This window comes from Netta rufina (genome assembly GCF_964035555.1).
Source record: "Netta rufina genome assembly, chromosome: 21".
In the NCBI taxonomy this organism is placed as follows: domain Eukaryota; kingdom Metazoa; phylum Chordata; class Aves; order Anseriformes; family Anatidae; genus Netta; species Netta rufina.
The window spans coordinates 5,343,116-5,367,905 of NC_140145.1; the positions used below are offsets into that span (position 1 = coordinate 5,343,116).

The 24,790-nt window shown below is 46.5% G+C and overlaps 1 protein-coding gene across 4 annotated transcripts in view; it reads left to right on the top strand.

Annotated features, from left to right (window-relative positions):
- Positions 1-24,790, top strand: part of CUX1 (cut like homeobox 1) — a 268,267-nt gene that overhangs the window by 237,139 nt on the left and 6,338 nt on the right. For 3 of the 4 annotated variants that reach the window (XM_084299860.1, XM_084299861.1, XM_084299862.1), the window contains one exon: positions 1,031-3,548. In XM_084299860.1, coding sequence (XP_084155986.1) covers positions 1,031-1,748 — 718 coding nt within the window. In that variant the 3' untranslated portion in view covers positions 1,749-3,548. Of the gene's footprint in view, positions 1-1,030; positions 3,549-21,669; positions 21,807-22,189; positions 22,257-22,958; positions 23,072-23,777; positions 23,895-24,790 lie in introns of those variants that run through there. The other variant, XM_084299863.1, reaches the window with a different exon arrangement.

Here is a 24,790-nt window from a genome sequence, read left to right on the forward strand (position 1 = left end):
TATTCATGTTCTGAAATCGATTTTTTAAATAAAAAATAAGGCTGAAGTCAGAGTAGCTTCTAGACTGACAACCTGTCAAAAGGCAGTGCTTCCCCGGAGGGGTTTCACAACGATGAACTTTCTTTCATCTTGGTTTCTCCTTGGTGGCTGTTTTTTCTCGATTTTTCTTTTCCTTGTTTCTTTTTTGTTTAAACAGATTGTGGTTCATTTTTTAGTGAAGTCCGGATTCCTTTTCATTTATAAGCTATTTTCCACTGGATCTACTAGAAATGTATTCATATTTTTTAAAATCATCCCTTCTGTGGTCCAGTGTATTGTAAAGTTTCATGTTCCTGATGTCAGACATCCTGTGGGAATAGGAGACTGCAGAGCCTTTCATCTCTGTCCATGAAACCAAGTCCAGAGCTGTAAAAATTCAGCATAAAATTATGAATGTTACTTCATTTGAAATCATAAAGGAAAAACACTCTCTCACTTGGTTTTCGCAAATCATATTATTACGAATTGATTATCCACATAACGTTTATATTTTTGCTTTGTTCCATAATGTCTGCTCTGGTTATTAAAATGGGTAGTCATTACCATTACCAAGTATGCTGGTTAAGGTCAGACGGGTCACTCTCAAAAACTAAGCACAGGTTACCAGAAAGGGTATTCTGCTGAAAGTCCTGGGTTTGACCAACCTTCCTTCCACCGTGTTTTGGAGGAGTCCAAGTTTTGCAGCCTGGGTCCTTCCATGCACAGCAGGCTTAGAAGTGGGTGTGTGGCCGGGGAGAACAAAATTAAGAGCATCTTGACAATATTTCACATTCTTCCGAACGCTTTTTGCGCCAGTCCTTTGAATTGGAGCATGTGAGCTCTTCCACCACCCCAGCTTGTTGCAGCTGTCCTGTAGCCAAGGCAAACTGGCTTCTTAGGGAAGGGCGTTGCAAGTTTTTGGTGTCGGTACCCTGGGAAGGCGCGTGTTACGTGGCAGCGAGGCTTTGAGTGGCCACCAGCAGCCTCACCATCCCTTTCTTCTGTCTTCTAGGTCTCGCATCCGCCGGGAGCTGTTCATCGAGGAGATCCAAGCGGGAAGCCAGAGCCAGGCCGGGTCGAGCGATTCTCCTTCGGCGAGAAGCAGCAGAGCCGCTCACAGCTCGGAGGGAGACAGCTGCGACGGCGTGGACGCGGAAGGCCCACCTGAAGGAAAGCCGAGCGGTCCGGAGGCGGACGAGTACAGCAATGCAACCACAAAGTCTCAGGGAGGGCAAGCGGAGTCGGCTCTGGAAGCGGGGGAAGAGGCACTGCCTGGCGCCAGGCCTTCGGAGAGAGCGGAGCCGTTCCTCTTGGGAACGGAGAGCCTGGAGGACACCGACGACGAGGGCAGGCTCAGAGCGCCGCGCCAGAGCTCTCCAGCGGGGTCTCAGCGTTCGGGAGAAGCTCTGGAGACACTGCCCAACTCCGCCACGGAAGGGGATGCCTCTACCTCAGCTGCCTCCACCTCAGTCCTTACAGGGGAGAGCTCCTACAAGTCAAAAGAAAGTTCAGAGAAAATCTCCAGCGTGCCAAGTACGAGTTCGACGCCGGCCGCAGGCTCGCAGAAAGCCAACTCTCTCCAGAGCTTGTTCAGCTTCTCCGAGGCCGCGAGCTCCAGGAACACGCGAGACAGCTCCTTGAGGAAAAAGAAAGCAGCAAACTTGAACAACATAATCCACCGCTTGGAGAAGGCCGCGAGTCGAGAAGAGGCTGTCGAGTGGGAGTTTTGAGATTAAAACTCGCCCAACTCTGGAGAGCTGGGAAGTGAAACTGGACCTCTACTGGTTTTATTGTGTTGCGCACTTAACCGCCCTGCGGGCCACAGGGCAAAAACGCCATAGGCCAAGGTGCATATAGAAAACAAAAGGAGCGTTAAGCCCAATTTATGTTTGTGTTTTCGAGGAAGAAAACTGAAATGTGTAGTCGAGCTTTTTTGTACCCTGAAGTGTTTTTATTATTGCCCTAAGTGATTTCCACAATTTCTGGAATAACTCATACAGCTTTGCCTTGTGCCCTCCTCTTTGGTGTGGGCTTTAAAAAAAAAGAAAAACGTTTAAAAAAAAAAAAAATCAAACCCACATATTAAAAGGGGGCTTTTTATCTGCCATCTAATGGCTACAGAGCGATAATACACTATTATCTTCTTAAACCAGGAAAAAAGGGGAGATTTTTCAAAAAAAAAAAGAAAAAAAAAAGAAAGTTTTTTGTAGCTGTTCAGTTGCCACTAAGAGATTGCACAGTCAACCGACTCTAAACACACTAGTTTGGATTCCTACATATTTTCAAGAAAAGAAAAGAATCTTGTTGTTTGAAACTTTGAATTAAAAAAAAAAGAAAAAACACATTTACTCCACATATTTTTTAACAAAACAAAAAAAAGTCACATCAGGAAAATATCTTAATTTGTGGTAGCTGACTTAGTGTTTTCTTGTAAGTGAAATAGAATATTGACACGTAGTGCACATTGTTTCATAGCTTTAACTGATTCTGGTCTTTTGCAGACCAGAATTTGTTTAATACACTCCATTTTAGGCCAAATCAGGACAAAAAAAAATCTGAATCTAGGTATTTTATAATCTGCTTTTTAACCTCTAACCACAGAGCACGCTGATCAGACCTCATATCTAGGAGGTTTAGGAGACAACTTAGAAACAGCATGTACTTGATCATTTCACTTGGTTCGTAGTGTACAGGATTTCCTTTCAGTAAAGTCAGATAGCTCAAAAAAACGTTGGCCAGTAACATTTCAGCCTGCTACTTCGGGGACGTATTCTGTGACCCGAAATGTTCAGCTTACCTGGAACCGATGAAAGCGTAGTTCATGTGTACGACTGCTGTCACACACCACTAAGAGGGACTGGAGCTGCCTCAGATAGAGAAGTTTTCCTGCTGTAGGTGGCCATTTACTGACTCTCTTCCCACCGCAAGCACTGATTTTAAATATGTTTTAGTTGTGGGAAGCTTATTTTTTACGTGGAAAAATAGTACATGGCAATGACCAGACGGGCTCTTACCAGGATGGAAGCAGCCCAAACTCCAAACCAAAACGTTCATGCTCTCGAGTCCCAGTCTAGCCCATTCTGCCCTGCAGAAATACAGCCTTTTGCCATTATTTTATGCACAGGTTAGGGCTGATCAAAGTACAAATCAAATTCTAACTTGTCTCTAACTCCTCCTGTTGTCTATATGTATATGCGTGAGCATAGAGGTGTGTGGAAGGATGTGTGTGCGTGAGTGTGTGCGTGCAATTTTATACGTCTGTGTATTTTCTTACGTACTTGTGCACACATAGAGTGCATTACTGCCACCTTTTTTCAATAAGCTGTTTTATCAGTTATGGCTTCTACAAGTTTGCTAATTTAGACTCCTTTATTGCCATATCTTTAAAACTAACAATAGATGATTTCGGAATATATATATATATATAAATATATATATATATAATTTTTTTTTGCTTATTTATAGGTGCTGTATTTTATTATCTGATTGTTAGGAAGGGATGAAAGGGGGCAAATATTCTTTAGAGGGATAGACTGCCGGCAGTATTGGGTATAATTTACAAGATGTAGTTGTCATACTGTATATTATTGATTGAAGACTTTTTGACCGTATTGTGTATCATTGAACTTTTGTCTTAGGTCAGCATCTTTTTGATGACACTTTAATGGTGCATTCATTACTTCTTAAGTTTAATTAATATTACTTTTCTGATTTTGGGGGAGGGAGGGATGGGGAGAGGAGTTCCGACTTTAAAGGTATGTTCCCAATATTACACCTCAGTGTGCTTGTATTAATTCATTAGTAGGATTTTTGACTGTAAGATGTGAAACCACATTTCTTGCATGATGTTTTAGAACTTATGTATTTCATTTACAGTCTCTTAACATGCAACAGCAGCACTTAGCGCAAGTTTCACAAATTAAGAATCAGTACACTAAAATCAATCCTTTTCATGATTAAGAAAAGAAGGCTCTAGGAGGCTGAAAGGCAGGGATTTGTTTCCTCTTTTTACTGCTAGCTGTTTCAGGGTACCTCCTTGGGTACTGGGGACTTGTGATGCAAAACTAAAATCGAGGAACAGAGAGAGCAACGGCCCCTTTCTGTGATGAGCTGAGGAGATGGTCTGTAATAGCAAACACCAGTGTGTGACAGCCCGTACTGGAAGCGATTTTGGCTTCTTATCTGGAGTGCAGTTAGTCCACGGGAATGGCCAGCGAGGGAAATAACGTGGTGAACAAAGTGTTACCTCTCTGTATCTGTACAGTGGTCTGGTTTGACGTAAAAAGCACAGCTCCATCTATAAATGCGCGTCCTGGTAAAAGTACGCCTACCTTAATACAAGTCATAACAAGATGCGTCTTCAGCCATGAAGCAAAACTTCTGACGAGAAGACAGAGATATTTTATGTTCTGAATTTTTGTCTTTATTGTTCGGTTCAGGTTGTGTTGTGGTTGTTTTGTTTCTTTAAGTAATTCTAGGCAGTACAGTTGCCAGTCTGTTTCTACTGTCCTTGTCTGCTGATTTGAGATCCAGGTGCTTGATGCAGTCAAGTGGTTACTCTCGGCTTTCTCGATAGGGAGGGTGGTTTGTTTTTTTTTCTATTTGATCATTTTTTTTTAACTTAATATTCCCCAAACTGTTCTTGTGCCTGTGTCGATATAATTGCATTCCATAATGCTTACTGAGAGCTCTTGCTGCATTATCCGACAGCAGAACTGTATTCACAGGTTGAACACAAATGCAGCATTTAAGGTCAATCTCTCTTCTTAATAAGCAATACGTAAGTGCCTTGAAACTTGTATCTTTTTTTTTTTTCCTGTTTGTTTTTAGATTGCTTTTCAGGTTTCCACTAGTTCTTTAGGGTTCTTTAGCATCTGCCCAGTTTTTAATGCTATAATGGTTTTTAAAATGCATATCTGTAGCTTGCCCTAGAGGAAATTTTTCTGTTATAACACTAACTGTTAATTCTAAGCTCCATTATTACATTTGAATCATGTAATTTTGCTGGATAAAGACAGCATTCACAAGTCAGAAGTCACTCCATCCTGCCAAGGGTTGTCATTGGCATCTATTATAAAATTAATCAAATCAAATGCTGTCAGTATTTCCTATATTTTTGGCACTTTATTAATGGCTTAGCTCCTTTTGTTCTTTCATATTTAATGATCTGCGTTGAATGTGGATTAGCCTGCTGAGATGCTGTGGGGGCGGCCCGGCCGCCCCGCTGGGCATCACTCGGGGTCCCTTGGTGAGCGCCTCGTTCAGGGCACGGGCAGACGGACGCCCTCAGACCGAGCTCGTAGAGTTGAAGCGATGCTCCCAGCTGTTTGTTCCCGATTTTTAGCCAAGGTCACAGCTGCTTTTCTGTTCCATTGGAGAGCAAAATGGATTAGCTTGAACTACTGCTGAGATTCTCTTGTTGGAGATGAGCTACCTACTGGCTTTCCAAACGGGCAGAGTCCTCCCTGGTTCAGAGACTTAACTTCAGCAACACTGAAAGATTTTAGCTGTATTTCTGTTCTTGCGCGGCATTTGAAAGTAACGCTTTTAGGAAAAAAGTATGTATTGGAGTAACTTTTCTTTTTACTTGATTAACAGAAAAGGACAAAAAAGTTGCAGGAGAAGAAATGCCAGAGAGTAGCACTGGGGCTTTTTATGTTCTTCGGTCACTGCGCAGAAAGGTGAGCAGTGTTACAGAGGCACAGGGGACCTGGGGCTTGTCCCATGGCATGGTCATTTTGCAGAGCATGGAGCCTGGTCACTGATGACATTTCTTCTCCTGATGGATAAAAGCACAGATAGTTTTCAGAAAAGCTGTAATGCCAGAGTCTGTTTTGTTCTGATTTGTTTCTTGAGGTTCTTTAAAAATAATTTTATCTTTCTATATCGAGTTCTGTGCTCTTCTAAAGCTGTGGATGAAGGGCCCAGGCTGTTTTAACACAAATACCTTTATATTGCAGCAAAAATTGTCGTTTTTCTTTCTGGATGGTTAGAAAAGGCAAAAGGTGTAATACTTGTTTAGGTAAAAGTAAGGGAAGAGTATTCCTTGGCAGAGGGGTCATCCAGTGTGACTGTCAATGCACTTCCATTTTTGAGGATACAAACTTCAGACGACAGGATTGCACATTACAATTGGCAGAAATGGTTCTAATTACAGTTGCTGTTGATGCCGTAAAATTTGACCATTTTATTTATTCATCTGTAAAATGTCTCTAAATAGAGCCACGCTGTAAAGGAACCTTTATCAGTGCACTCTGTCTCTATCCTGAATTAGTGAATACTCAGTAAAAAACTCTTTGCTGTAATAAGAAAGATCAGTCATATAGTTAAAGAGAAAAAAATATATTTACATGTGCCTTTCTCATTAGGTGAAAGATCCTCACATTAGTTTTATCAAACTTGTTCAAATAGGAATGGTGTAGAGAAGGAGGTTAATGAATGCGACAATTCTATGCAATATTCTCTATCCAATTACTTAAAAGTTGCTGGTTTTCAGTCCTTTAATGGGAGTAATAGTAAGCTATAGAGGTGCATCATTCTGGTGGTAACTCAAATTAGAAAGGTGATACATTTACCTAAATTAGGGTTGAGGCAGATCTGACAAAGTAATGTATTGAAATAATGGAAAATGGTAACAGTGATTGCAGTCCCCACTAGCACAGTTGCAGTCAGAAATCTGTCATTTTCCATCTTAAAATTACAAATTCCAAGTATTCTGAAAATTTATAGGAAATAAAAATGTTTCTGGCAAAAACAGGGCTCGTTAGAAACAGGAGAAAATATTATTTTGACCATGTATAAATTATGAGAATAGATGAAAAAAATCCCTTGGTTTTGGACACATCCTTGCACTTAAATCCAAATCAGTTTATTTAAACTGAAATGTTGCAGTAATCTGGACTAGTGCCTTTAGCAAGGTTGCAAAGAGATCAGAAATCTTAGCCATTTGTTGCAAGCTGAAAGAAAAGCAGTTTGTCGCATGCAGATGGAGGGCACTATTTTTGCTTCATTTGTGTCTTTTTAACACGTGAGTTTCTTAAACTCTCTCTTCTTACTTCTTGACTCCGTGTGCATATCATTGAGTATTTTCTGTCCTAGAGCCACCCTGTGTGGCTGAGTCCTGTCCTGTGAGTGTTTCTTGAAGACTATCAGAAACACAGGAGAAGAAAAGTTGGTTCTTACGTGGGAGGGAGGGTGATTTCACATTCACTAAAACCAAATCATGTCTTTCCCGGGAGTGAGTTGGGTTTTGACCCTGCTGAGACAATTTGCTCATATCCTCTTACTCCTAAACGTGACTCACACAGACAAAACAGCTGTAAAGCAGTATTCAGTTCACATATGCATTGGCCTGCTGCATTCCCCTTGCACTTTCTGTTGCCCCACTACTTGAACATCAACATTTTCTTCCTTTGTGTTGCATATACAATCAACTTACTAAAAAGAAAAAAAGAGAGAATTTAAAAATTCTGTACAAAAAAAATATATATTTTTTTTTTCCAGCGGTTTAAAATCTTGCTGGATGGTTTTAAATTGCAAGGAGAATCACTGGCTTGGAAAGCACAAGATCTAAGTTTCTTTTCTGGCTTAACCTTCTCAGTTTGAGAAGTGACCTAGTGGTCCCTGTCTCCTTCACGTATGCGTTTGAGCTCTGAAATGTAGAAATATTATTTCACAAATAAGTTCTTTCCTCCCCATCCCTTTTGTGGGATGTATTGACTATGCCATATGTAAAATATAGTTAATAATGAACTTTAAAGCAAGATAAGCCCTTTATGCTATGCCTAGGGACTAATCCTACATGACCAGGTCATGTACCCTACCCCGTTAATATGCAAGGATATAAAGTTTCTGTGCTCTGAAGGTGAAATTTATCCTTTTGGAGAAGGTTAGCATTAGGCCTGTGCACTTAAGTTTTCAAAAAAAGCCTTAAAATAGGTGTGTGAGTGGTGCCATCTCTCTCCTCAGGGATGATTTTCCCCCCAGTCCAGTGGTACTGTGGCATATGGGATGCAAGTTATTAGTTGTAAGGTCATTTCCCAGCTGAACAAAGTCATTCATTGAAGTTTTATTAGTGAGAACCTCTGGTACAGCCAAGGACCGAGGGCACCCACTTTCCCCACAACCTCTGTGTCAAACCCCAAACCTTGGCTGTCCAGGGAAGTGTGCATTTCTACAACTAGTTTATGAATGAGAAAAAAATGGTCTGGTGCCCAGGGTTGGTTTTTCATTACTAGTCACAAACATGTTGAGACACAAAAGTGCTTTAAAAAGAAATGTCCCCTTTTAAAAAATTAATGAGATTATTGTATTTTCCTTGTCCAGCTATTCTACAAAACGCAATTTCTGCCATTGTTCAGGCTTGCTTTATTTGTTTGATACTAGTAGAAGGGTTTTGCCACAGCTCTGTTGATTTTTTATGACCAAAACCGTTGGTTTCACATTATTGTTTCTGGTTGTCTGTTGAAACAGGCACGTGCCAAGAATGACTGAATTCCTGACCATTGCAAAATAATATAGGAAACAGTACAGCAAAAGTAGATGGCTAAAGTCCCCACGATATCACGTCTTTGACTTTATGTTTGATTCTTAGAGACACTTGTACGACGTAGTACAATCTTTATCCAAAGATCCATGGAAGTGGAGAGTCAGGCCAGGAGTTCCCTGCTGCTTCGGTGACACGCCTGCTTGTGGCATAGTTACTGTGTAATTCTGTGGTAATGTTCATAACAGCACCATCTCTCTGTTGGTAACAGGAATCATGGCATTAAGTCGTGTTACATCTTCTGTCGATGCGGGTAATGAATATGCATTTTTAGGAGTTGTTAAGTGTGTGTATGTACACGATTCCAGTACGGGAAGCCCCCTGTATGTATAGTGTTTACATGCTTGGTCTCGGTGGGGCAGTAGAATTGGCTACAGCCAGAATCATGAAATCATTTGGGGCATAGGTGAGTGGAGGCTTAAAACTACTCTGTATTTTAATGCATAGCATGCTGTTTTCCCATTTGTCAGATAAGTTCCGTGTTGTAAATGCAGGATTATCCATCTGAGAGGTTGGATTTCTTGAGATATGCGGGTTCAGCTAACCTGGGGAGGGAGAAGATCACGTTCAGAATACATAAAAATAATTCCGAGGGTCTGAGATGTGCAAAAGCCAGGTAATTTGAAATTAAGGGTCAAACTTTGTCTGTAACATCCCATAACAGTTGGTGTGAGGGTTTTGCTTTGATGTGGCCTAGGAGAAGTTAATATGCTAGATAGCTGCACAAGTAAATCATACTCTGCTATATTTAGGTACAGTGGGAAGATGAAGAGTAAAGAATTTTGCCATGTATTTAAACAATTGCAAAAACCACTGATCAGTAAATTTAGCCAAGTAACAAATATAAGCAAGTGGTTTGTTCTTGCTTTCCCTGAGCAATATTCAAGTATTCTTGGGAATGAGATTGAAATTCTCTACTTCACAGTTCCTCTTGGAAGGCAAGTGCTGTGTTTTCAAGAGAGGAACTAAAAATTGGCACTTGACTTGCTCTGAAGTACAATCCTATCTCCAAGTAACTAAAAAAAAAAAATGTTTTCTACAATCAGTCCTTCAGTCAGACTTCTCTGGCTTTTGTTAGTTTACATTAGACCCTTAGTACTATTTTGATGTATTATTTATGTGAGTAAATTATTACTAGCTTTAAAAGTGTTTCCAAAGTACCTAGTTACCTCTGGATGCTGGTACAGGCTCTGCTGCGAGTGCTTGAGCATCTGGCTCCTAAAGGAGGCGTGTGGGGAGTAAGCAAGGTCACCTCTGTGTCGTACTTTTCTTTTTCCTTGAGCAGGGCTTCCATTTCCTTTCACCTCCTCAGGAGGTGGGGATCGTGGAAAGGTCTTTTGTGGGGGAAAGAGGTTAGTTTAGTCTGAAATGGTTTTATTTTAATTCAACAGGCATGTCATCAAAATCCTGTACGTTACTGCATTGCCCATTAAGTTTTTAGTTCTCGCTACTTTCCTAAAATGTAGTCTTTAACAAACTTTCTATACTTGGAAAGCTATGTGCCTTATTTTCTAATCTCTTCGTGGAGAATAATCTAAAGCACAGTGATCTAGATCGCAGCATTCACAGCTTTTCACTTGGGTGGGGGGAAAGCAAGCGCCAACCAAGGAGCACTTGCGCGGCCCAGCGTTAGTTGCCCCCTTGCTACTGAGCACTTCAAACACTGTGCGTTAAGTCTTTGTGCAATAGAAACTCTCACTCTGCATCTGGAGGCCCCGTCCGCTGAGCACAGGCGAGTGCAAGCACTGGTTTTGTGAATTCGGGTTCCTGACGAACAGCCCTGCCTGGCTTGGCTCCAGCAGCACGGAGGGCGCAGGCTTCGAAAGCCCAGCACTGCCCCGCGGCGTTAACGCTCCCAAGGCCCGTGCCGTGCCCGCAGGTCTGTCCGCCTTCAGGAACCGCTGGTGGGCTCCAGCCCTCGCTAACTGCTACGTGTCCTTCGTGCCATCGGGAATCCATGCCGTCTGTCTTGTCTTCAGGGCTGGCTGTGGGGGCCGAGGCGCTGTAGGGTCAGTCCAGTCGCGTTGGGTCTGGTGAAGCTCGGGCTTCCTCCCACCTGCATCCTCAGCCCTCAGCAGCACTGCTGTGTCACGCTCCAAGCTTGCTCTCTCTACAGCATCATAAGGTGAAATACGCAAAGGCGGTTTGTAATTAGGAAAACAATCTAACATTTCCTATTTATGAGATTAATTTTAACAGTTTCTTTTTTTTTTTTTTTTTTTGAGGTTTGTTTTTATTTGATACGAACACAACAGGAGTATACATATCCTGTGAGCAGACATTGGAGAAAGTTGGATGGAGTGGGGTGCTGTCGGCTCGTATCCATATCATTGTGCCCCTGTTGTGTTTCCTAGAGCAATCATTTTTAAAAGAAAAAAGAAAAAAAAAAAGTATTTTATCTAAATGCCTAATAAATAATATTATTTAAATAGTTTTAAAATAATTTAGGACTGAGAATAAGAAGCCTCAGTTGTGAGAGAAGAGACTTAAAATATACAGAGAGAGAAAATACCCTTAGCCTCCTAGAGCCTCTACTGAGAATTTCATGAAGATGCAGTGCCCCTTTGTCAAAGTACATTGTGATTTACTCGCGTGTTAATTTAAAATGAGAGACTGGTTTCCTGTGATGTTCATCTTTGTTGGCATATGTTTGAATTTCTGAATTCAAGGCTGATTTTCTTCTCATTCAAAGTTGGTCAAGATTTAAAACAAAAAAATTAAAAAAAAAAAATCAAAAAAAAGAGGAAAAAAAAAAGAAAAAAAAAACACCTGGTGCAGCAGCAGCAACTTTTCCTGGTGTGAACTCTGGAAATGCACGTTGTAAATTGATCTTTGTCACGGAGGAGTTGTTTAAGTTTTCTTGCGGTGTGGAAACACGTTCAGACAGGCTGTCCCTGGCTAGGTAACACGTCACGAGCGAGCGAGAGAAAAGCTGCAGAAGCAAAAATGAAAACCATTGCGCTAGAAATTCCCCCTGCTTGCGGCAGGGGAGCGCGTGTCTGCACGAGGGACGGGGCAGAGGGCCGCCGGTCAGCACCGAGCCGGCCGGCCCCGCGGTGAGACCTTACGGTGGGCAAAGGGGGAAGGTGCTGAGCTAGTTGCAGGGCACATCACCACTTCTGTGGATTTGGAAGCAAATTTGCACTTTGCCTTTCGAGGGTGTCCCACTAAAAACCATCAGATGCATTTCCCACGCGAGTTTTTTTTTTTCCTTTGACGTAGTCTGAAAGAAAAGAGAAAACAAAAAAAAAAAAGCCCTATGGTAACGATTGGATAACCTCAGCAAAGAAAAAGCTTGTTCCTGTCAGAATACTCTATGCATTTCTGTGTTGCAAAGCGTTTTCTGCCGTTCCTTTCACAAAAGCGGGCACTGTGCGCCCCACTCGCTGGAAATGCTCCGCGAATGTCAAATGTACGAATACGAATTTGGACGTTAATTCCAAAGCAGATGGAGGCTGGCTGGGGTGGGGGGGATGTTTCTTTTTTTTTTTTTTTTTTTTTTTAATTGTTTCCCTCATGTCCCTTTTCATTTTTTATTAAAAAAATTAACTCTTTGCATTTGTGCAATAACTACTTGCCATGATAATGGGCAGACCTTTGAAATGCCCCGACTACTAACACAGCACAAGATGAACTCAAACAGAAAGTGGTGTACTTTTTCCTGAGAACTTTTTTTTTTTAAATAATAAGCTCAGTTTTTACCCCAGTGTATTGTGGTGTCTTACATTTTTAGCAGTATTTTATATTTTTTCTGTAACGCACTAAGTCTTAGATGTTTTTAGAGCTTGTTTGTTATATTCACAATCACAGATTAAAAAAAAAAGATCCTCACAAAGACCCAATTGACCAAAAAAAGTGTCATTTTTTTGTACAAGTAGCTTTGAGAAGCCCACATTGTGTTGCTGTGACTCATCTTTTGTAACATTTTATTTCTTGGTATTTGTTTAAACATAAAAAGTAAGAGTTTATATGGCTGGCAGTAGCGGGGAAGCGCTCCCTCCGTCAGCAGAATGGCATTGTTTCTTCTGTCTTTGTTTGGTTAGCCATATAATGTTTGTTCTCAGCACTGTACAACGGTCCCTATATGATATGGAGAAGCAATATCACTGTATGAAACTCACACGATGTATTATTATTATTATTATTCACTAGCACCCTAGGTGTGATAATTGAAGTAAATATCTTTTATACAAACACAATTACGCGTGGGCTGTCTTTATTAAGGTGAGACCTGAGTCCAAGCAGCAAACATTTACATTGGCGTTCTGACTCTGTCAGTGATGTCCAGGGGAATGAAGGGGCTGGATTTGGTGGGGATTTGTGTTTACCGTGGGGACAAAAATGTACATCTCATGTATCAGTTTCTGAGGGGAGAAGGGAGATGTTTTCAATACTTTCTTTAAGTGTTGGATTTCCAAACCGTATCCTTTTTCAGTGAAATTCAAGTGTTGTCGGTGAGAGGTGCACACCCAGCTTCACGGACAGAAAAGATGTGTTTTGAGTCTGAGACTGCAAGGGGGATTGTGCTGAGCACCAGACCAATATTATTAGCTAATTAAAAAACAGACAAAAAACAGATTAAAGAAATTGAGGTCAGAAGCGCTTGACATTCAAAAATGAAAATGGATACTTGGCTCACTCTTTATTTTTACAGATACTTTATCTAAAGATGAATTCATCTTCTAGTGCCTTGTAAGATGTTGTTCCTTTAAATACACTGAGTAGTTAAAGAGAATTTAAAATTTGGCGTTGGTAAGGAATTGATATGTTAACCCATCAGTTGAATTATATTTAAAAAAACAGTACAATAAACCTCTAGCTTGAGTACTCTGGTTTTCAGGTAGAGTGTGTGTGTGTGCGTGCCTGTGTACTGCTCTTTTACCGGGCCTGCTGTGTCTGCTTTTTGAATTGTGTTTTTTGAATTGGAATTTATTTTGAGGGAACTAAGTTTACTTTGTCTCTTCCTTAACTGCATTAGGTATGCACATTTCCTGTGTATTTTTCGCAACAGGCTGTAAGCACATTTGCTGTGTCCTAGGCTGTTTCCTACGGAGTAGGACATGCTCAGTGTTGCGGGAGGAGTTTTGGAAGCCCAAGTTGGAAATCTGCTATAGTGCTATCCTAAATGTCGAGCTAGTTATCCTGGAGATCGGGGAGCTGGGATGGGCTTTCCCCTCATGCTCCCTTCCCTCCAGGTATCGCAGGAACCCAGCCAGCTGGTTTCACTCTCAGCCCTGTGGTGCTGCATTAGGTGCTTGCTTTTGCTCTCCCTCTTTGCCATCTTGAGCTTTGATAAATCCTGCAGGAGTGGGTCACTTTAAAATGGATCAAAAGTACTGTATAATGCCTTCATTTCTTTGTGAACATGTGCTTTCTGTTTTTGAAATGTCTGACCGGTTGTTCCACAGGTTGTAAAGGTTCTGGGCTTAACACTTTTTTTTTTTTTTCCTACTTCTTAATGACCAGTCACACTGTTGATTGCTATAAATGGCATTGTCTTGTAGTCTTGCATAATTTTATCCTGATCACTTGAAGCTTAATGCTGAACACCTACACTTTTAAAGTGTTATTACTCAAGTTGGTTAATATGCATATTTATAAGTCACACTTTTCTTTAGGTATGGCGGTATTGGCACTGACGTACTAAAACCACGTTATCATCAAAAGATGCCTTATACTTGTGAAAGCACAGACCCGGTAGTGAAGGTGGAGGGAGTTTGGTGTAGCTCAGAATCATGCACCCGGTATAAAACCAGACTGAGCTCTTCAGCCTGCATGTTCAGAAGTTTATTTCTGGAAACTCAGAGGGCAACCAAAACCACAGGGTCAGGAGCAGATACCTAGGCTATTCCATAGAGGTAGCTGGATTTTATGCAACAGCCTCATTTTGTAGCCCCTCAGAAGGATGTTGAAAATCCCTTTTCAGAAGGAGAAGCATGTGGTGCACGATCCCACAGGCACTTCACATCAGCGCTGCGGCATGCCTGGGTGTCACTAATGTTTCTGTTAGTCAATAGCTGCTTCTGAAGTTAACTGCAGTAGCAAGGGTGAGGTTTTACACTGGAAGTACTACGAGCATTGCTGAGTTAATGGGAGAAAGTCTCTTTTGTAATATCCTTAGGTATGGGGCTAAGTTAGCACCAGGTGAGCAGATGGGGGCCACAGGTACTGCCCATGGGCCTGCTGCTGCCCTGCAGCCAGCAAGAGGTGGTCTGGCTTTCTGTGGTGAGGGCCATGCAAACTGCTGGTGTGGTGCTCTTGGGCCCCACTCTTCCATTTTGAGCCGCTATCATTTTCTCCTAAGTGTTTCTGTTTTAATGGAAGTGCTGAAGAAATTGTGTACTTGCCAACAGAGGGCTTCAGAAAACATGATTTGATTATAGTAAAGCATTTTATTTTCTTTTTGCTCCAAGCTATGGGAAACTGATAAGAAAATTCAAACTGTTTTCTTGAACTCTTCCTAGTTACCCATGTAATTATCTTAGTACCCTTGGAAATAAGCCGCTCCTCTATGAAATCTCTCTCCTTACAGGGTGAATTTATTAAGTGGCACTGTGTTTCTTTTCTGGGGGCTGTTTATTTTGGAGTGGCTGGGCCAGGAGGAAGGGAAGGAGAAATCCCTCAACCCTTCCCTTCCCGGCAGGCCCTCAAAATTCCAGAGACGTGGTAAAAGGAAAGGGGGGAAAGGAGGGGAGGGAGCAGAAATCGCGCCTGCACCTCCTCCCCCAGCAGCTGGCAGGGAAAGGCCAGGAGCTGGCAAACAGCTCCTTAATGACAGCCCAGGGGCGTCGAAATGATCCATCCCTCAAAGTGTGGGGCCCCTTGATTTTTCAGGAGCCATTGTTTCCACAAGCCTTTAGGTTTGTGCCCCTCCGTGTGCTGTGGCTGGCCAAGTCTGGCTAGGCCGCGGAGCGGTGTAGAGGAGGCCGCCATGTTATGCGGTGTTCCCTCTGCAAATCCAGCCTTGGGTCATGAGGTGCTATGAGGAATGCCCTCATCTCCCTCCCCTTGTTTTGCCCCAAGGTCACCTTCACAGTTGTGTCTGAGGGCACTGGTGAAGTCTGCAAGGGAGTCTCCTCCATTGTGAGCACAGCAGTTAGGGTGAAGGGCCTTTTCCCTGTGCTCCTGACCCTTTGTCACCAGGGCAGAACAGGTCTCAGACTTTGTCCTCAGGCTGTGAGGTGTGATCTGCTTCCTAATGTCCCTATTTTTATTGTATTTTTGACAGTACATGGAAGTAAAAATAAGGTTTGCTCTTCTTGCCTTGGCTAGTGCCAGTCCTGGCTCTTGCCATCCAGGTCTGCGCACCTTCTGTGAGCAGCCCCAGAGGACATCGCTGAAGGTTCTTGATGTCTTCTCCTGCAGCCTCTGCCTTTGCAGAGCAATCATTGCACTTCATCCCTGGAGCTTTCCCAGGGCTAGTAACAGTAGCTAAAGATTAGGTAGATGGTGCCTTGGAGTTTCCTGTGGCTTTTAGAGTTGTCATCATCCCTTTCTTTTTGCCATCTTCTTTATTTTTTGTCCCTTTTGAGAAAATGTGCAAATCTTGCGGCAGGTACAGAAGTAATAAACGAGAACAGCCTGATTGCTTCTGGTAAGCAAAACTGCAGGCCAAGATGATTCCCAGACTAACATGATCTGGGCATGCTGGCTACTACAGGTTCAGTCAGCTCTGAGAGCACTTTCTTCCCTCTGGAGATTTCTAGAAAGGTTGCTTCAAAATGTCCCAAAACACCAATCCTTGTGTGACTTCTCTAGTGTTGGTGGGCTTTCTGGAGCACTTGACTTGCATCTCCACTATCTTTATTCACTCTTAGGAGATTCTTGGAAGAATATACACCCTTTGGGTGATGGTGATATTCCTTCTTTGCCTTATGAGGTGAGGTGGACCCCAGAAACAGTTCAGCTGGGCTTCTCTGCTCCAACCTGCTTATTAGCATGTACTTCCGAGCAGATTTGCACCACAGAGGACCCACTAGATTTGAGAGGCAGGGCTCTGATGCCTTGAAGTAAAGAAATGTTAAATCATTCCCTGCCTTCTTATCCTGTTTCTCAGCCTGCTGACAGCTCACAGCAACAGCAGCTTCAAGGAAGGGACTTTGCATAAAGTTAAGACCGAATTAATGGTCCCCATGCAGCTGTGGACCATGCAGAAATGCTGTCCCACACTACAGAAGGGCCAAGAAGGAACTGGAACTGTTGAGATGTATGACATGAAAAGGCCTTTAACAAGACTCTGTTGTGGGAAGGATTTTGGCTCTGATCTTTTGTTCCTTAGAACACAGAAAATCATCCAGGACAGGATCTGCAGCATATGGACACTGCCCTCTCATCCCTTCAACTACAAAATGCAGAGTCAAGTCATCTCCCTGTGATTCACCTGGAAGGGGAGCAGGACTTTGGGCAATAATAGTACCGTCTTTTTCAGACTTCCTTAAAAGCCAAATGCCAAGTATTTTAAAAGCCTGAAATTGTGCCTTAATTTATGTATAAACCTGGGAGCTCTGGCATCAGGTAGAAGTGGAGCTGAGACTTTGTTGGCTTGGAAATTTTCATGGGAGACAAATGCCAAAAAGCCTTAGCATCTGCATGGTGAAGAACAACCATTTCAACTTCTGAGTAACTGTCCTCAGCAACCCGGTCATTAACCAGAGCGGCCCAACGCGGGGAAAGGCTGAGAGAGCTGGAAAAATCAAAGGACCCAGCTCCTGCTGCTTTTTTTGGATCTTGCACCTCGTCCTGGCGCGCTCAGGCACCAGTGTTTGTGTTGAGTGAGTCTCCAGCTTTGAGCCTGGGTTTCTCAGCCTTAAAGTCAAGGCAGTCCAAGACTTGGTTATCTTACCATCATCTTCCTTCCAGTCAATAAAATAGGCTTAAAACCTTTGAAGTACTGGATTTCAATGCACTACAGTTGACTTCTGAGAGGGTAGATTTCAAAGAAAGCTTCAAGCATGCCACATCATTTCTCTTCTTGTTTTCTTATATTTTTACAGTTATGTAAATCCGGGGAGGCCAGACAGTAACGGAGGCAGATTAAAAAGTTACCATGAGGCAAATGAGGGTGTGAACGTGCAGAGCATCAGCTAATTTGCAATAACTGCCCATGTGTGTGCTCCTACCCTGCAGATCCCTTCAGCAATATCACTTACCTCTCATTTCCTTCGGGCTAAGAGGATTCACATGAGTAGTTACTGCAGTCTCTTGGATGTGTAGCAAGTTACAGCCTATCTCACCCCAAGGTGATTTATTCATCTGTCTGTATCCTCAGTAATCAAGCCACCATCTTATGGAAAGATTGCCTCTCATTTATTTATGTCTGGCCTTATAACTTCAAACTAAGTTGCTAGTATGTCTTAATTCTCTCCATCTGTGAAAACAGATGCTGTTTATTTTGGATGATTTGCCAAGGGAGTCCGATTGCTGGGGCTTGTTACAGGAGTCAAAGTTGCTGTTGCTCCGTGGCAGCGCTGGGCTCGCTGGCTTCAAGCGCTCCCGAAGAGCCCCTGCATCTGCCGGGCCCAGAGCTGCTCGCAGCGAGCCGCAGAGCCTGGTGCCTCGGGACTTTTCCTCAACACTCGCTACAAGGATTTTTTCTTGCAGCTCCTGGAGGCACGCGAGATTGGCCATGTTATCCAAAATGGAAGCGTGAGGGGCATCTAAATCTTTTAGTCTTAACTTAGGACCGTTTGTTTTCTCACTGCTTGAGACGCCACATGGCCTGTCTGCACAGACACTTTGCGTCTTTCCAGAAGCACGCGTCTCGTGGCAGTGTCATCTGTGGCTGAACCCTTCAGGAGGCTGAACCTACAGGAGATTGAACCCAACAGATAACATCGTCAGAGCATATGGACTCAGCCAAGGCTCTTTTTAATCCCTCATTCAGTTTTGGTCAGGATATGATGCATTTCAAGAGCCTTGCCAATATTATTCTTGCTTCCAGACAACCAATCTTTTTGCAAAGGGCATGGTTTGTTGCAGAGGGCCCAATCACTCCTTCCCCACTGAGGTTAGGTATTTCATCAGGCCAGATGCTGAGTGATGCAGAAAAAGTTTGAAGAAATCAGAAGTCTCCCTTCACCCATCCTGGGGGAGCAGGAAGATCTGAAGATCCAGCAGCTGAGAGATGAAGAGGGGAAGGCAACCAGAGTAGTCAGGCAGAAAGGGGACCTGGGCTTTCCCATCCTTGCATCAGATGTCTTCATGATTTTATTCTAGTGTCTGCTTACTGTAAGCTCTGGTCAGTACCTCTGTTCTGTGCTACTTCATAAGTTTATTCAGCAACAGGGACCCTTGCAGCTTCAGTCATGCAGGCTGTGTGGGAGGAGGCCTGTGGCTGATGGTTTGCTGAGAGGTGCTTCTCTTCTTGCCCAGGATTCCTAGGAAGGTCCTGCAGGTGTATCTGCAGGGCTGTGGTGTTCAGGTGGTAGCCCAAGTTCAGCAGTAGGTAGCCAGAGGTTCATGGATTTACTCAACCCTCGTGTTTGTGTCAGCAGAACTGCTGGGAGCGTGGTTACAGAGACACCATGAAACTTTAATGACCGATGTGTTACTGGCCAACCAGGCCAGATAAAAGCTCAGGAATTCTGGATCAACGTCACGGAGGTTTTGGATTAGGAAAACCATGTCCCAGAAGGTTCCGGTTCACCCAGCCAACTGCTGATACCATCGCTAGTGCCCCATGCAAAACCCGGTCCTGTTCCCATGTGCTCAGCCACCTTGCCACAGACCCCAGGAATGTGTAAGAAGGGTTTCAGCACTACTCCTGCCTCGGGTACTTGCTTTCTGGGTATCGGGTGGAGCTGGCAAGGAACAACCAGACCTCCCAGTGCGGCACCAGGCAGGGCTGGTGACTTCGGCCCACACTGGGCCATCCAGTTGCTGCATGTCAATGCTTTTACTCGTAAAGCCATATCAGGGCGAGGCCTGGCATGTTGGAGATGGCTTCTCTCTTGCCTGAAAAGTCAGGGACAATTAATTTTGAGGATAAAGATACCGGGTTTAAAATGCCGGTTACCTCAGGGCTTCACCTTCTTTGTTTCATTATCTTCTGCAGCACCACTCCGTCCTCCACAGCGTTTGAGGTATTTGCACATCTGAAGGGTCAGAGGCAGGAGGAGACAAAGGCAGATTCTCTTTGCTCAGCCTTGAAGCCTGGCATGACCTGGGGAATGCCTGCTGCTGCTGGAGGGGAGTGCTGCTGGCCTCTGACCTTCCGAGCAGAGAAAGTTGTGATTAAAAAAGCTGCAAAGAAAGATACCGGGGCAGGGGGGTCAGAGGAGGCTCCATGCACTTCTGCATTAGATGTGGTTCCTGTCTTGTTTTCACGGCCCATTTGTGGAATAGTGGCCAAAGCCTTGGAAGTGAACCCCAGGGGAGGAAGGACACATCTTTTCTTTACGAGTGGGAGACGAGTTTCTGTGCTGACCTTTTGCACTCCTGAGCAAACTGCGAAACTCGCTCCATGCAACCCAAAGCAAAAAGATCATTTCAGAGAGAAACCAGGGAGCTGGGCACCAGGGCTGGGTCTTGCAGGGGGATCTGGGGCAGGGTCCTGGCCCCGCTTGGGCACGGTGCACCCGCAGCACCATCGGCCCCGTGCGTGCCAACTGGGGCAGCCTTTCGCAGCGCTGGGCCCCACGGCCCAGGTTTGGCTAGGGAGAGCTTCCCAATTACATTTTAATGCAATTTTAAGAGAGAGTCAATTAAATAATTAACCGTAGGGAAGAGGTTTTCTTCTTTCCAAATCTTGTTAATGCAAATATTTCGCATCAGGCCACCCATGCTTCGGGAGCGCGGAGCCGTCCCCATTCCTTGCAGAACACTGACCTCCGCTGGGGCGGCTCGGATAGTGCAGCTGCCGGGGGCTGAGCAGGGCTTTTACCTGGGCCTGCAAAAAGCAAACATGCAGGGGGAAAAAGAGGAAAAAAAAAAAATAGAATCGTGCATTGTATCTGAGGCATGGGACCGCTCCCTTTCTCTGCAGAGAGACTCGGTCCCTTATGGATAACGTAAGAATTGCTTTTTGGAGAAAAAGGAGGGAAAATTTGCACTGGCAGAGCTTGTGCTTTGCAGGAAAGCAGTGTTTGCTTGGGCGTGATTTCATCCTGAGCCCAAATCCACCAGCGTCTGCAGGACCCCGACCACAGCCAGATTTGGGGCTGGCAGGACCCGTGGTGCCGGCACGGAGCCACACGCCTCGCGCCCTCCCTCTCAAGTCTTGGGCATGGGCAGGCAGCCCCCCAGGCACAGCCCTGCCCTCACCCCCCAGCACGGCGCTGCCTTCGCTGCCTGGCTGCTGATAAAGGAGGGGTTTTGCCTCCCAGCTGCCTGGAATCCAGGCTGATAATTACAGCGGGAATTATCAGGGAGGGACTGGCACGGCTGGGACCTGAGCTTTCACCCACCTGGAAATCCAGGCACCGAGGGACGTATCCTGCGTCCCTGCGGCGGGGAGGCTGCCGGTGGAAAATGCAGGGGCTGGGCTGGGGCTGGTCAGGTTCCTGCTGTGGGACAGGGACCCTGCTTGCTGATGTTCTGTGTTTTGGGATGCATTTGTGACCAGAGCAAGGTGCCTGCCCTGGGAGCCGGTCCTTTTCCTCTTGCTGCAGCTCCCTTCTGGCCCAGCCACATCTCTGTGCTGCTTCACATCTGGGCTGGGGCTACACGAGGGGAGCCAGAGGCTTTGGGTCACTCCTGGAGCATCCCACCCAGTGCCTGTTGGGGTTTAGGCATGGGTTTTTCTTGGGGGAGCAACTGGAAGGATGCTCCTCCATGGAAAATCAGATGGGCAGGGACGTGGGAGCCACACGGCCTTCATCTGTGCCATGGGGCAGGGTTGATTCCCCCTGAGCCCAGCCCCAGAGACACCCCCTGTCCCCATCACACTGAGGCAGGCTGGGCGAGTCCCCTTTGGAGCACACCAGGGATCACTGCTGTGCTCTTGACACCCCTAGAAATAGGGACAGAGCCCTGGAGAAATCGGGGTCGCTGCCCGCAGGCTGGCTTTGGTGCCCCCGTTGGGGCTCTCTGCCCCTTTCTGGAGTCCCCTGGGTGCAGCGCGTGGTGTTGGGCCACCCCTGGGTGACAGCCCCGGTTCTGTTTTGCAGTGCGCTGTGCGGAGCTGCAGATCCAGCTGACGGAGGCTGCGGCCACGCTGTCTGGCCAGAAGGAGCTCGTCGCCAAGCTGGAGCACGACCTCAGCACCATCCAGGCCCTCTCCGCCGTGCACCGCCCGGACGCAGAGGTAACCTCAGCTCCATCAGCCCCCAGGGACGGCTCGAGGTGGCCCCGGGGGTTGACCATTGCTGGTGGCAGCTCCACAGCAGGCATGGGGGTTGTTCCAGCTCCTCCTCTTTTTTCTTCTTCTTCTCTTTTTCCCCTTTTCTTTCTTTTTATCTTCTCATTGTGCCCATGTGCAGGACAGTGCTGGCATGGGAGGGGGTGGCACTGGGGAACCACCCAGTCCTTCTCCTCCCTGGGGACAGGATGGGTTTGAGGGTTGAGCATCGCCTCTCTGCACTGTCTCAGGCTTGACCCTTGCTGAGCACCCATCTGGCAGTGATGCTTCCCCCAGGGCTGTGGGTGCTGGGTGGGAAACACTGAATCCTCTCTGCTTGCACCACCCAGGGCGCAGCTGTCCCCAGCCTGGAGAAGATACCGGAGCCCATCAAGGAGGCCACCGCGCTGTTTTACGGTGAGAGGCAGGCACAAAACTGCTCAGGGTGCCAGGGAACCATCCCAGAGGGGTGGGCAGGGTGGCTGTCACCTCCTGGGGATGGCAACACGAGGATGCTCAAGGTGAGAGCAGACACAGCCTTCAGCAGGGGTGCTGATGGGTTTTCCATGTTCAGCACAGTTTGCTGGTCCCCTTGAGACAGGGCAGCAGGCGCATGCCGAGATGTTGAACCTGGGCTGAAGCACGCACCCCGTGCTTTGGATTTTGCTCTTTCCCCACCAAACTCCTTCTGGAGCCAGCGAGCTAAATATTTCCTTTACATCAGCTGCTGCAGCTGAGGTCTGCGGGATAAAATGAATCAAATAAATAACAACAGTTGGCTCTTCTGGGAGAAAACCCCACTTCCTTTCCCTCTTTTTTTTTTTTGTTGTTTTGTTTTTAAACATTTTGCAAACCCATGATAAACAGCATCACGTCAGCAGCCCCACCAAGCCAAACAACCTGCAGCCACCCCCCCTGCACTGTGAATAGCTGCGGGGTCACAGCCCTGGGGGATGCAGCTCTCGGCACCCACTGGGGCCTCCTGCTGCTGGGAAGGCAGGCGGGGAGGGAGGGGGCGATGGGCACGGCCCCCCCGGGGGGCACCCACAAACTGGGGCACGGCAAGCTGGTGGTGGATGTGGCGAGCGAGTCGTGTCTGAAGCTGAGCGCTGTCCGCAGGTCACCCGCCGGTGCCCGGCGCCCCGTTCCCCGAGGGCCAGGTGGACTCGCTCCTCTCCATCATCTCCAGCCAGCGGGAGCGCTTCCGAGCCAGGAACCAGGAGCTGGAGGGGGTACGTGGCGAGGGGACGGTGGCACCCGCACGCTGGGGCTGGCTGCTTCAGTGGCCTGCAGGGGGGTTATTATCAGCACAACACCGGCAGCACCACTGCAAGCAAGAGAACAATAAATTCTGGTGTCAGCAGGACCAAAGCCTCCCCTCCTGCCTATCAGTGTTGCTCCTCTTGAAGGGCAGGTCCCAATCCCTCGTTGGCCATCCTGCACGGTGCTGGGGGTGCTGTCCAAAAGGCAGGTAGGGAGGTTTGGGGCAGAACTTCACCCAGCTGAAGCACGGCTCTAAATAACCAGCTGGCAGGCTGGCTCTGCACCACCCGGTGCCCACCTTGGCTACCCCAGCCCTTCTTCGGGGGGGGGGGGCCTGTTTGGCAGCAGCTGGGGCCATTTTAATTAAGGAGCAATTTTAATTGAAAGCTGAGGGATCTGAATTACTGGGAGGGGTGAGCCTCCCAAGGACTGGCCCCAGCCAACCTCAGCTGTCCTGAGATTCAGAGATTCAGTGAGCTGCCTGTGTTTGCACGGTGAGTTAACATTGCTCTGGCATGACCGTGGTCCTTCCTGGGGCTGTGCTGAGCTCTCATCTCAGCTTTGTGGCTCTGCATCCCCATGGGGATGGGGAATTGGTGGGGCTGTGGGCGTTGGGCTGGATCCAGGTGGGCTACCTGAGCTCGCTGCTAACCTCCCCCTTGCTCCCCGCTGCAGGAGAACCGCATGATGCAGCACACGGTGCAGGCGCTGCAGAGCGAGCTGGACAACCTGCGAGCCGACAACATCAAGCTCTACGAGAAGATCAAGTTCCTCCAGAGCTACCCCGGCCGGGTGAGTGGCTGTCCGTCCGTCTGTCCTGCGGGTGGCTTCGCACAGACAGACAGACCCCAAGCACGGATTGTTCCCTGCAGTGCACGAGAGCAGGGGGAAGGTGCACGTTGCCTGCATGCCCCTCACGTTGGGAAGTTGGGGACAACTGGGGTGAAGAAGGATGCAGAGATACACTTAGAGGAGCAGGCTCCTAGCCCACCTGCTGGGCCAGCAGTGTTGAACCATTCCGAAGGGTGTCAGATTCTCATGTTTCCTCCCCAGAACAGCCCCTACAACGCCTATGCTGCTCACTGCCCGCAGCACGATGCTCTGGCGGGCACGCTGTGGATGCTGCTGCCCGACCAGGCAGCAAGCAGTTAAATCGGGCTCTCCTGCAAGAAATCCCCATAGTTGGAGGCTGAGAAATCGTTCCTCCTGCAGTGCGGTGAGTCACTGCCCACCGCTGGTGTGCGGGAGGTTGGCTCAGGCCATTCATCTGCCTCTGCAAGCTTTCGGTGGTGCAGCTGAGCCCGGAGACCTCGGGGCTGAGCGCGGCGCTTCGCCGTGTGCCAGGCGGGGAATAGCTGCGAGCATCGGCTGCGTGCCTGTGCCAGGGGCTGCTCCAGCAGGGTTTTAGCCCGAATTTCTTGCAGCCAGCAGCGAGCTGCTCTGCTTCTGCCCTTCTGGGCAGCCAGGGCTGTCCCTGAAAGAGCAGGAACCAGCCCCAAACCCTCCCACTTGTCCCAGGAAGGCCAGGAGGAGATGGGAGCGGGGCCAGGCTTTGCTGCTCATGCTGCACCCCCTGCAGAAATGCTGCCACCCCGACAGCTGCTGCAGAGCCCGCTTTATTGATGGACATTTTAACAGCGTTTGGGGATGGGAGACTCCCACAGCCGTGCAGGGCCTTATTTGGATCT